The sequence below is a fragment of the Corvus kubaryi genome, unplaced genomic scaffold, assembly GCF_017639235.1.
Source record: "Corvus kubaryi isolate FWS band 111438036 unplaced genomic scaffold, C.kubaryi_AGA036_p1.0 37266, whole genome shotgun sequence".
Classification (NCBI taxonomy): Eukaryota; Metazoa; Chordata; class Aves; order Passeriformes; family Corvidae; genus Corvus; species Corvus kubaryi.
Window position 1 is genome coordinate 4,513,623 of NW_024581081.1, and position 12,340 is coordinate 4,525,962.

At 45.5% G+C, this 12,340-nt stretch overlaps 1 protein-coding gene across 5 annotated transcripts in view; it reads right to left on the bottom strand.

Annotated features, from left to right (window-relative positions):
* Positions 1 to 2,552: 2,552 nt before the first annotated feature.
* The window catches only part of FRMD1 (FERM domain containing 1), a 40,795-nt gene continuing 31,007 nt past the window's right edge, over positions 2,553 to 12,340 (bottom strand). For 4 of the 5 annotated variants that reach the window (XM_042025152.1, XM_042025154.1, XM_042025153.1 and 1 more), the window contains 7 exons: positions 10,807 to 10,872; positions 10,529 to 10,597; positions 10,165 to 10,339; positions 8,947 to 9,282; positions 8,692 to 8,820; positions 7,887 to 7,966; positions 2,553 to 5,843 (listed from right to left, as the gene is read on the bottom strand). In XM_042025152.1, coding sequence (XP_041881086.1) covers positions 5,556 to 5,843; positions 7,887 to 7,966; positions 8,692 to 8,820; positions 8,947 to 9,282; positions 10,165 to 10,339; positions 10,529 to 10,597; positions 10,807 to 10,872 — 1,143 coding nt within the window. In that variant the 3' untranslated portion in view covers positions 2,553 to 5,555. The remainder of the gene's footprint in view (positions 5,844 to 7,886; positions 7,967 to 8,691; positions 8,821 to 8,946; positions 9,283 to 10,164; positions 10,340 to 10,528; positions 10,598 to 10,806; positions 10,873 to 12,340) is intronic. The other variant, XM_042025155.1, reaches the window with a different exon arrangement.

The following is a 12,340-nucleotide window of genomic DNA, read 5'->3' on the forward strand; positions in this document are numbered from 1 at the left end:
CTTCTCATCCCCTTGAACAGGTCTGCCTTTCTTAAACCAACTTGTCAGAGGGGGGAAGGTTCTGAACTTGTATCAGCGTTTCACGGCTAAATCATCCCGTGCCAAGGATGACCAGAAGCTAAGGGCCATCAGCTTTCTCCCCAGTGCAGTTTGAGTACACATCCCCCCTTGCAGCCTCGAGACCTGGAACGACTTCCTTACGCTTTTTGTGTGGGATTCAGTGAAGACCCGACGACCACCGATGGCTTTGGGCTCTGCTCACTCAAGTACCGATCACCCCGGGCTGCCCCGTCCCAGGGGCGACGGTCAGTCTGGACCCCGCAGGGTGCTGACAGCGGCTGCCCGAGGTGCATCGGCCCCACCCGGCCCCGGCCCGGCCCCGGCCTGAGGCAGCAGCGGCCGCCGCGCTCCTCGGGCGCCCCCGCGCGGCCCGGCCCGGCCGCCACAGCCCCGGCCCGGCGGCACCCGGGCTGCGCCCTCGGTGCCCCATCGCATCCCGCGGCCGCCACGGGCCGGGGACAACCTCCAGGGGACGCGCTCGCTCCCTTCCTCCTCCCCACGCCCCAGCTGGTGGGGGGCCAGGAGAGGCATGAAAGTAGGAGCCAGGCCTTAGGCACCACGAGCCCGGGAAGACACTCCAAGAAGGAGGAGGCGTCGGAACAGCAGTTCCGAGGTAGAGGCAGAAGAGAGGAGGGTAGGGATGAGGGAACAGAGCTGCCACGAGAAGCCTGGGCAAAGTAACCAGGAGACAGCCGACCCAGACAGAGGAAGCACAGTTGCTGGTGGGCAAGGAGCTACAGCTTTCCACTGAGAGGCTTTAGGGCCAGTACTCACTCAAAAGTGTTCAAACTCTTGAAACACCCTATCAACCATCAGTGTCTCAGATTTTGCTTCGAAGAAATCCATTGAAGAGTTGATCTCACGTCACCCGAAAGACCTGGGTTGTTTTACCCATCAGCTTTAGCACACACCTGCAGGCCTTACCTCCATGCAGCTCCCAGACCTGGCATGCCTCAAAACAGATCCTGTGTAGTAACCGCGTTGTTCCCCCCCCCCCCCCACTGCAGCACTTGACTGAACCCACACAGCATTTGCTGGTACCATGAGAATCCCCATCTTCTGAGACAGACTCATTCTATGAGTTTTGGTCATCAGCAGTCCACCCTAGAGGGCAAGAAAGTGCTATTACTTGCCAAGCAAAGAAACAAAGAGAAGTGACAAAGTCCTTTGAATTTGGGTGACTTAATATTGATCTGTTATTTAGTTTCACCTCCATACCGATGCCTTGAAGTGGCCACCTGAAAACAGAGGCTAGACAAAAATAAGAAAATAAAAGTAGGTATTTACTTGAAGGGCCTTCAAAGGTACACCTTGGGAGTGTAAAGCCTATGAGGGGCTCCACCCAAGGTGGACACTGGGTCACAGGATCTTCACGCTTTTATCAGTTTGGTCCATTTGCATATCAGGGTTAATTCTCCAATTATAACTTCAGTTAAGGATGTAATTACACTAAGGTTGCTCCTTCTCTCACGGCTTTAGTTTACATATTTTGGGGCCTGCGACAATCAAGGTGTCCTTGAAGAGCAAACCTAGAGAGGTTTGTTATGTCTAACCAGCATGAGTGAACAGTAGTTAACAGACCACATGAAACTTCAGAGTTACACAAAATTTGAAAAATATTATTTGAAAAGTATTTGAAAAATATTTGAAAAAGTTAAAACCTAAGGCATCATACAAAGCTCCATGTGTAATCAGATCACCCTCTTCCAGCATCCCCAAACCAGAGTTTGATGAACTTCTAAAGTCCTTGAAAATTTATATACTGGAAACATAGCCAGTACTGAACAAAAATATGACATACAAGAAAGGAAATCATAAGAATAGGGACAACACTACAACATCAAAATACCTAAAAAGTAAATTTCTTCCAGAGAAAAGAAAAAAAAAAAAACATTTACAAGAGATTCCCAAGTGAGCAAGCTTCTTCAAGAAGAGATCCAAATAGTCATACTGTGGCACTGCTTCATAGATTTATGACCCAAGAAAAGAAAACTTTCCTTTATCCAGGAAATATTGGTTATTTTTTCCAGGCGCCAGGCCAGAAGGTTAGGTGACTTCGGTGCTCTTCAGCAGCACCACTTTGCATCACATGGGCTGGTGGCTGTCTTTGGATGCAGCCCCTGAGAGGATGCTGACAGGATCTCTCTCTACACCCTTGGGAGTTCACACGCTTGGTTTTCTTGATTAACCACCACGAGCAGCTCAACTTGTCTCTTCAGTCAGATTCAGCCCCCTCTAGTGTCCTGCTGACTCCAACCTGCTCAGCTGTGCTCTCAATACCTGACAAAGGCCTCTTTGGCATTGAGCTACTGAGAATGGCAAGGAGGAACAGGACTCCTTCCAGTGACAACAGTGCCTCTGGGTTTGTAAACACAAGCTGAGCTCATATGGATTACAGTCTGGCAGCAAATTCATTTCTACAACCCCTCTCAAATGGAAGACATCACTGGACACAGTACTCCTTGGACACAAAAAAACCCCAACACAATTACCTTTTTCTATCCATACTTTATTGCAGGTGTACATATAATTATTTATATTTTATTTTAAACAAGAAATTCCTTTCATGGAAAGGAGAAACTTTTACCTTTAAAATAGAGTGATTATAACATGAGTATTTTACAAATATGTACAAATATTGGCAGCTAGTTTCTAACATCAGCTGATAAATGCTTACACACTAACATCTACCAAACTATCAAACTCAAAAATAAGAGACCTTCTAAATCCAAACAAAAAATAAATCTACTACTAGCAGGAACAGGTGTTTTTGTTTTCTTAATATGAATACAAAAGTTGCATAATAGATATTCACAGTGCTCGTAAGACATTGATTCATTTTCAGTCTATACACTAAAGTGTCTGGTCTCCCCTTCATATGCATATGTCACTTAACAGTACTGGAGGGAGCTGCACAGACCACTGAGAGAAGATGGTCAGACCTGTAGAGTTTGCCTTCCCTACCAGCCACGAATAAATACAGGAATCCCCCAGGTATGTACAAGGCAGTGATGCTCATGCAAGAGTCAGTTACACTGTTTTCAGGCACTGGTGTATTTTGTAACCAGCGGCAGCAGCCGTACAGCGCTTCACCAAATCCTTTAGACACCTGGTAACTGCAAAACCAGAATAGTGAGCTGCCTGCTGGCAATAAACACTTCCGTGATGTGGTTAGGCTGAAGCAGACATGGATGTGATTGTCTTTGAGAGAAGTGTGCACACGGTGCACATGCATTTTATGACACTTTTCCAAACAAATATACCCACTGAATTTTGACCCTTTTTTCCCCTGTTAACAACCATTCCCAGAACCACGAGTAACTGCACATCTGCATGGGTGGGAGAGCAACAGGTTAGCAGGGCCCTCACTCCAGACCTCCCCCCCTCACCTTTTTCATTGACAGGCATTGCTGCAGTAAGAGCCATCCCTCCAGCTCCATGGTGGCTGCAAGAGCAAGGCTCCTGCATTGCTGCAAGGCTGCTCCCTGCAGTACAGCCACTGGCCTCCTGGATCCGGGCCATGCCCATCTCCCGTGGCTTATAGCCAGACAGGAACCAGGTAACAGGGAGTCACTGACAGTGGAAGGCTTGACTGGACTGTTCAAGAGTAACCAGCCAGATGTCCTTTATCCATTTAGGAGAATTCATTTTGGATGCAGTAAACATACCTCAAGTACTTTGCAAAGGCATTTTGGCTTTGTTTGGAAGAAAAGGAAAGAGGCTACAGTGAACACACAGCTCCTAATTGTTCATTACAAAAAGAAAGAACAGTGTGATCAAAGAGGGCACAGTCAATTAAGTTGTGGCTACAGTGAGCCTGTGCCCATCATTCATTCCTCAAACACACAGCTTGGGTTTGGTGCTGGATTCATCTCAGAGGATGTAGAGCTGCTGGTCCCACTTCAGTAAATGCAGATACACCTGCACAGCCTGTCTCTACATCACACTCACACAGAAGTAGCAAGATGATGGACTTCATGGATTTGCTACTTTAATGACTTATGGGAATGCAATTCACCAGACAACTACTGAGCTTGCAAGCCCATCATCAAAACAGCAGCTCAAACCTTCCTTGTCATGGTCTGGCTTCCTTCCCTTCCTGAATTAGGCTATCTTCAGCTTTTGATGACCAACCCTACACGACACACACTTCCCCAACCAGCAGAATAGTATTCCTCTGCTTCTAGAATTTGCCAAAACACGCCTAGAAGGCGGTCAAAAGCTGGGCACAACGCTGAGCCTTCAAGTACAAGCTTCCCAATGCTGGGAATTGATGAGGGGAGGAAATCAAACATATTTATTTGCATGTAACAAGGTAGCAGGACATTTTCCACACCAAATGCTTGAATCAAACAGCATAATTATGATTATTTTCCCTAGCAAGAGCCAGCACAGCCAGCTCTACCACTCTCAAGATGACCAAACAAGTACCCTTGGTCTGGCACACAAACACCCTACACCAGCCCTGCAGTACCACACACACGTATTTGCATGACCTATCCGTGACTAAGTAGGATACAGTCACTCTGTCTGTCCTTACAAAGTGACTTTCTCCAGTCCTTACTTGCCCCCTAAGCAGAGGGGAAAAAATCTAAGGAACAGATTTATTAAAAACAAAGAAAAGATCAACATTAAAGTATGTATCAAAGTAAGGGGTGATCATGCCTGGACAAATTGTCCAGTCACACTCCTCTCTTTAAAAGCCAGTCAGCTAATGCTTTTGCCCTCTCTACTCTCAGAAGCAGCCAAGTCATTTGTTTTATCTCCTCCCTGTCTCCCCTAAGGATATAATGCTAATCTGCATCACAGCAGTAGTAGACAGCTGACAGTCAGTTCCATTTGTTGCAATAAAGAAAAAAAAAACCACCACACATTGTATGTGGCTGGATGCTTACAACAAAATAACAACAAAAGAAGAAGAAACTCCTGGCAGAGCAGGTCTTGCTCCCAATGCAACAAATAAGCAACTTGTGTTCATTACAACTGAAACAGGCCAGACATTTCCATGCACAGCCCTCCAAATGTGCCAAAAATATATCCTGGCCTGACAGCTGTTGGCAATGTTGCAGCAGCACAAACTGAAGACAAACACACTACCTATACACTAGCATTAAGAGACATGGACCACAAGAGAAAAGCAGGAACATGGCATAGACTTTAAATTTCTTTCTGATTAATCCATTTAGACACAGTTTGCTTTACTCGCTCAGCATCATTTTGGTCCACTGTTTTTTGGTTTTTATGTTGGTTGTGTCACTGTCAAGGGTGCAGGCCACTTCCATTTCCTGCTCAGACTGACACTTCCAATGCCAGTGTTAAGTGCTACACTCCAGTTGATTTGCCCTGTCTGCAGAAGTGATGCCACTCACTGATACGGAGCATAATAACAAAGCCACTCACCACCTCCTGCAAGAACCAGAGTGACATCACATGTATTAATGAGGTATATATTTCCATGATGAGCTGTTTCCTGGTATGGAAGAGCTCCAATCTCATTACACCACGAACTCCTCTGGGACCTGGTCCTCTCCCAGAAGATCCAAGGAGAGGCAGTTCATGGATCGCTTCCCGTAAAGGGCAGACTTGGTTTTGCAGTCCGCTGTGGAATACACGCAGCCGTAGATAGACAGCTTATCCTCGAGGCTGCAGCCGAAGGTGTAGCTGTGGGACGTGTCTGAAGACAGCGTGGCACTTAGGGATGGGTGCCGGCGCTTGTACAGGCGGATGTCATCCAAACTCTGGCTGTGCTGGTCTGTGCAGCTCCTGCTTTTGGGCGATCTGACCTGCCAGTTCAGCAAGACACACACAAATGAAAACAATGAGCTCAGATACAGCCTAAGGATGCTGGCTATGCCATGCTAAAAGTTTCCCAAAATTGTTCTTCCGCTCTTTCAAAAGAGCCCCACCAGCCTTCTGAAGGATGTTGGCTTAAAGAAGGAGCTGTGAACAATTCAGAAATTACAAGTGCAATAAGCTGTCCTGCCACGTTGAGCCAGATCCTGATCTGTCTGCACTGTGTCCTCAGTGTCCTGTGCAATGGATGAAACACTTGACAGATACTGACACCTGAATGACCTCACACTTCTTGGCAGATCCATGCAGTTGTCCTCAAATGGACAACACGCACTTAACAAAAAACTACCCCAAGTGCTTGAACACACTGAGTTAAGTCTAATGAGCTGAAAGGAAGGTTCAGAAGGCAACCATGCAAATGCAAACTAATGGGTTCCAGTGTCCAGTAATTGCAACAGTTTCATCTACATAACATTGTTCCATAAAGAGCAGCAACAAATCAGCAGTAATTCCCAGAGGCGCCATCTTGCTACACAAGCCTCTGTGAAGGAATTATTGTCCATTGGAGAGTATTTCCAGCTTCACCACTTGTCTTTTTTTCTTTCTTTGCCTCTTTAATAATCACCTCTTAAATGCTATTATTAAGGCTAATTTCAAGAATATAATTTTGAAACCAAGACACTTCTGTTGACATCACAGAAAACTTCCTCCCAGTATCACTTCCCTCACTGCCATGGGAGGGGAATTAAAAAACTACCCTGAGGAAATCCTGTGCTGGCTCAGCTGTACTCCCAGAAATAGGAATATGTTGCACTGTCTGGTCAATGCTACGGAAACCCTGCACCATTTAGTTACACAGCCTTGTAAGGAAGGTTTTGCTAGTTTTCTAAGGAGGCACCAAGTATGTGATGCACTAGTGACAGCCAGGTCTTTGCGATCATAAGACAGGCCTGTGTTAAGCAGAACCATTCTTATAAAACAGATGCCTCACGATCATTTAACAGCGTAAGCATGATAACAGCAGTAACTTCAAAAACATTACAGCTTTAAGCAAGATGCCCACTTCCAGCCATGAGCTCTTAAGTCTTCCACTCAAATAAAGGAATAAATTAATTATGATTTGTACTGTATAGTCTTCAGCTTTGGAAAAAATAACCAAGATTTTATTCAAACCTCCTACAGCACTTCATGGACTACTTTGCTGAATAAATGAAAATTTCTTATCATTTTTGACTCGGTCCAGAAAGAAACTTGAAAAATTAAAAAAGAAGTCCTAAGAAATGACTGAAATCCTTGTTAAGTGTTTTAGAATTCTCTCAGCAGATAAGGCCAGTTTGGATTAAGAGACGGAAGAAACGGTAGAGGTATTTTTTTTGTGGTTTTTGTTTTGTTTTTTTTCAAAAAACCACAACATTTCTACCGCAATGGGTACAGCTATACTTTGAAAAGAGGTCTTAAAAAAGACATTTTAATAATCTTCTTCCAAATATAAGTTCTTCTATGAGGTACTTTACCATATATAGTTTTCCCTTTCTCAAGTGTTTGATGAAAAGAAAACCTTGACAACAAAGACTTCAGTACACAGAGTATAATTACACAAATGATACAACAACTAGAGCCTGAGCATCTGGTTTTGCTCTGATGTAAGCTACTTCTGGCTTCAGGAGCAGGAAGATGATCAAGTTGGCAACTCACATCCAAACTGCATAGATAGTCTTTGCTCTGTATTGCACTGAAAATCTGGAAGTGTCTGATTTTCCATGTCCCAGTCAGAAGACTAAGGCAGACAATAACTGGCTTGCAAGATCTCCCTGCTGATTGCTCCAAACCTTTCTACACTATTCTGAACCCAAATGCTGCTCTTATCCTATTCCTGACAGCAGTAGCTGGCCAGCAGCTGGTTTTGATTACACCATGTAAAAATCAGTCAAATCCAAACTAATCCAGGTGTCCTGCTTTACAGCTGTCTCCATTACACTAGACCTTGGTTCAATGCCCACACAGACCCTCCTGCTGAGCAATCTCTCCCTTACCTGGTGAAGGGATTCCACACTTTGGCCCCTCATTTTGATTAGTGTGACTTGCACCACAGACAGAGATTCCTGATTTATAGCTGCAAAGGAGAAGGAGAAAGTGAAAAGCATTGTAAGTTTGAGGTTTTGTGGGCTGTGGAACAGGGAAGTTGTTCTCACAGGCCACACTCAAACAGTGCTATCCTCTAAAGATAAATATACATCATTAAGCACCCTCAGTGCTCTAGGAGTTTTGCTCATGAGTACTCATTTTTGGCCCTAAAGATCAGTGTTCGAAAACTTTCAAGAAAACAGTTTCTTGCCAACTTGTCCCATTTTCACCCTTCTTGCTTTGCTATAAAGGCTGTATGTATCAAGGCCAGACAGCTCCTGCATAATCCTGTTGCCTACCATTCCCTGTATCACAAGCCACAAAACTTTACCTAGAAATTCCTGTGACCATCCCATCTGTGGGATGGTTCTGCGGTTGAACCCCTTGGCTGTTTTGTAGCATACAAGATTTTAAAGCATATTCCTTCCCTACAAAAGGTTTACCTCAATTATCTTTTTGTCATTAACTGAATATAAGCTTGGCACATTTAAAGAAGGGAGACTTTGAGGAGCACAGAGGAGAGCAGCACTGTACAATACAGAATGCTGGCCTTTAAACTCTAGATCAGCTGCCTGCAAATCTTGTTGCAGTAGGGCAGTAAATAGCACTGGCAGCTCTTTGGAAGGAGATAACAGTTTTCTTAGATCCCTCAGATTACACCTGTTGCTACAGCCTTAAAGAACAGCATTGAGCAGCAGCAGAAAGCCATCTCACCTTGGCAGCTAGCAGCATCTAGAGGCAGGGATTCAACAGATTCTCCCACAGTGGCCTCCTCTAACTGGTCTCCCTCTAAAGGCTCATCTACAGGCATCTCCTCTGGCTCATCTACTGCCAGCTCAAGCTCTAGGAGGAAGAGAGCAGCAGGAGAATGGTTAGCATTACAGTTGTGCTCCAAGCTGCTGTACAGTCTCTTACTCCCTGTTCTCCTGCAGAAGACAAAAGTGGGCTCCACCTGTCCAAATTCTTTACCATCATCCTGAGTGTCATCTTCAGCCCGTCCTTTGCTGCCACTGTCAATGCCGGAGCTACCATAGCTGATGGTTGAGCTGCAGGATTTCTCCTTCCTATGCACCCGGTCAATGCTGAAGGGCTCATCCACCGACATTTCCACGGACACGCGGTGCCTGGAGTCGGCCTCGATGCCCGAGGTGTGGGAGCTGCCGTGACTTCCCGTGGACTGGCGTGAGAGGCGGTTGTCCCTGCGGCTGCCGCCACTGCTCCCGCTGCCATGGGAGTTCTTGTCGCACGGGTCCAGGTCCATGTCTAGAGTGTCACTGATATAGGACTCCCGGTAGCGCTTCTTCTCTGAGGAGGAAAGAAGGGAGAAACCAGTGAGAACTTTAAGGAAAGGTAGCAAATATATTCAGGAAGTTCTGTTGGCACAAAACTAAGGAACAACTTCTGCAGCTACTGAACAAATACAGGGACAGCTTTGTATTTTGTTTGCTCAACAGATGGATGCTCAGGTGGTTGTAAAAGAATTAGTCATATTCACTGTAAACCCAGCATCTCCTAAATTAGAACAGGCAGGTAGAGGCAGTTATGATACAGAAACCAGTAGGTTTCAGAGTGAAGGTCAGTAACAACAAAGCAAAACGAAAGCAAACAAAAAAAGGGAATTACTTAGTTAACTTCAGTGCTCTATCTTTAAAACCAGATGCACTGATTGGTTCTTGAAATACCCACCACTGTGTGAAGTCAGTTAAGAACAAGATTCCTGTGGCTGGTATTTATTAATGATTTATTATTTCTCCCATGGCTTGTATGTACTGAGGGTGGTCGAGAAATCCATGAGACACTAATGGACACAAAACAACTCAGTGCCTTTAGCCCACAGGCACTTGATCAGTGGCTCACTGATCTACGTGCCACTGGTTGCACCCACACAGCTCAAGGCCACTGCTGTAACCCCACTGAAGGGAAAGACAGAAACCACTTAAAAGGAGATATTACCCCTCTACTGCTCTCACACAAATACACTTCCTGATCACAGTCTACAATGCAGGAGCCATAAACACTTCTTAGGAATGGACTTGAAATGTATCTTACATCTCTGTTTCTATTACTGACTCTCTGATAAGGCAGAAACACCATTAATTAGATGAGAGCATCCACCATGAAAACAGGAGAGACTAACACACTGTACTCTTCCCCTTTCCAAACTCCCTTGGGTGTTCCCTATCGTACCTTCAGCTTCCTCCAGTTTTTGGATCTGCTTCAAAACTGGCTGAATATTCAGAAAGAGCCGGTGGCTGTTACTGAGTAGCTGCAGCAAATGCCGTGACCTGAAGGGGCAACCCGTGTAGTAAACCAGTTTCCGTGCAGAGGGCAAACCGTCTGGCTGGATTTCAAATTTTTTCCCCTGCACAAAGAGGAGAGATGCCAAAGAAATGAGCAAGAGCACGTTTTTAGTCACACAGCTACCAGAGATAGCCGTGGTCTTATGTGTGCAAGTGACAGGACCTGAGGCGGCAGCACAGGCAGGCTGACAGCTTTGCCACGTCCCAGGCTGGCAGCCACTGGCAGATGGCCTCCATTCCGTCATACTCACCAGAAAGGCCAGCTTCCCGATGTGCGACCAGGGAAAGTCGTAGAGGAGCTGGCGAACGTGATTCACCTCCTGCAACACATCAAACTCAGAGTGACACAGGGACTGGCAGGTACAGGGTGGAGCCAGCGATGTGCAAAGAATTTGCAAACAACCAAGAATTTGAGATATGTGGAGCCTGGTGTTCAAAGGGGAGGCAGAGGAGCCATGGTGAGGGGGGAGGACAGGGGAACTGGGCAGAGTTAATGGTACACCAGAAGGCTTTCACAGCAGTCTGTTACCTGATAGATGTGCATTCCTCTCAGGGTCAGGCCCAGGATAACTGTCGGTCGATCCTCCTTCTTATCCTAAAAGAACAGAAGAGTCAAAGGTTAATCTACAAAGACCATGCTCTTGTTCTGGCACCTACTGCAGGAGAGGTAGCAGGACTCCTCATCGGGCAGATGGATCAGCTCATTTGGTTTTTATTATGTTTGTAAAGTGTACCTTGCCTTGTTGACCCCTGAAATATCTAAAATCCCCTCATGCTGGGAGGTTCAGGCATGTCACCATGTCCTAACTGCCCTGGACAGGGAATCCTGTAGCTTTAGTGATTTGAGAGTATGGACAATTACTGCTCTCAGAGGTACCTTGTAACCTCTCTTGCAACCACTTGCTGTCTCTGCTGTCCCCATGAACATGCACCACTCTTGTTCTCCAGGTGACAAAGAGCCCAAAACTGAAGAGAAAGCCATCCCTCTCTCCTTGCCATAGCACTGCTGTTCCCATCCAGGGATTTGCTAGATCTTAGGTGACCCTTGGCTGAGGGGAGCTAATCAATGCCCAGTTACAGGGACTTTCATTCTAACATTCAATCTTGGTGTTGGGAGCAGGTGGTTTTACATGTTTATTACCTGGGTTGAAATACTGTCTGGCTTTTAACTCATGTTGCATCTTGGTATGACATACTTGGTCTCTAATCAGATTCTTTTGCTTGAAGACCAAAAAATATCATTAACTAATTCTTTCAGCTCTCCTAACACAGCAGAGTTAGGGAGGTGAACACATACTTTTTTTGCTAGGAGGAAAAGTAGGAAGAAAATTTTGGGGTAAAAATGTATGGACTCACAGAGCTCAAACTTTACATCCTAACTTTCCTCATCTGGCTTGCAAGATACAAGCCTTGTGTCATCACATTACCTCACCCTTCGCCCCTGGTACCATCCCTGTCTTCAGTTCAAAGTCACTAAGAAATACTTTCTGCCTCCTAAGGGCAAAGAGCTTTGTAAATCAGTATTGGTCTGAATGAGAGATGTGGGGTGCATTATGTTTTCTTTTGCAGTTCCCAACTTCAGTAGAAGCCATGAGGAGGGTGTTAAGACAAAAGTGACTGCTTTTGAAATCTCAGGGCAGCCAGCATACCAACACCTTCACCTAGCACCCCTCTGCGCTTGATCAGGCGATTTGTGACCCAAGTGGCACCTAGAAGGAGGATCTCTCACCACAAAATGTGCTGTGTCACTCAGCAGGAATAAGAGCATATTATGGATCAAACAACACATGGAGGACTACATGATGCCTAAGTTCAAGTCAGACAGGAATTTGGATATTAAGAGCAACCAATTTCCCAGCCTTGATGTTTTCTGATATAAAATGTATCATGTCCTGCCAGCTGGGTTTCTTATGGCAGTCAAGTGTAACTAACTCTCTTGTGACTGCATCATTAACAGCATTAAGAATCAAACCAGAGGACTGAAGAGAGGTAGGTGAGCATCTATGGTTTGTAAGCATTTGTTCAAAGGACATGGATACTTCCCAGACATAATTCCCACTGAG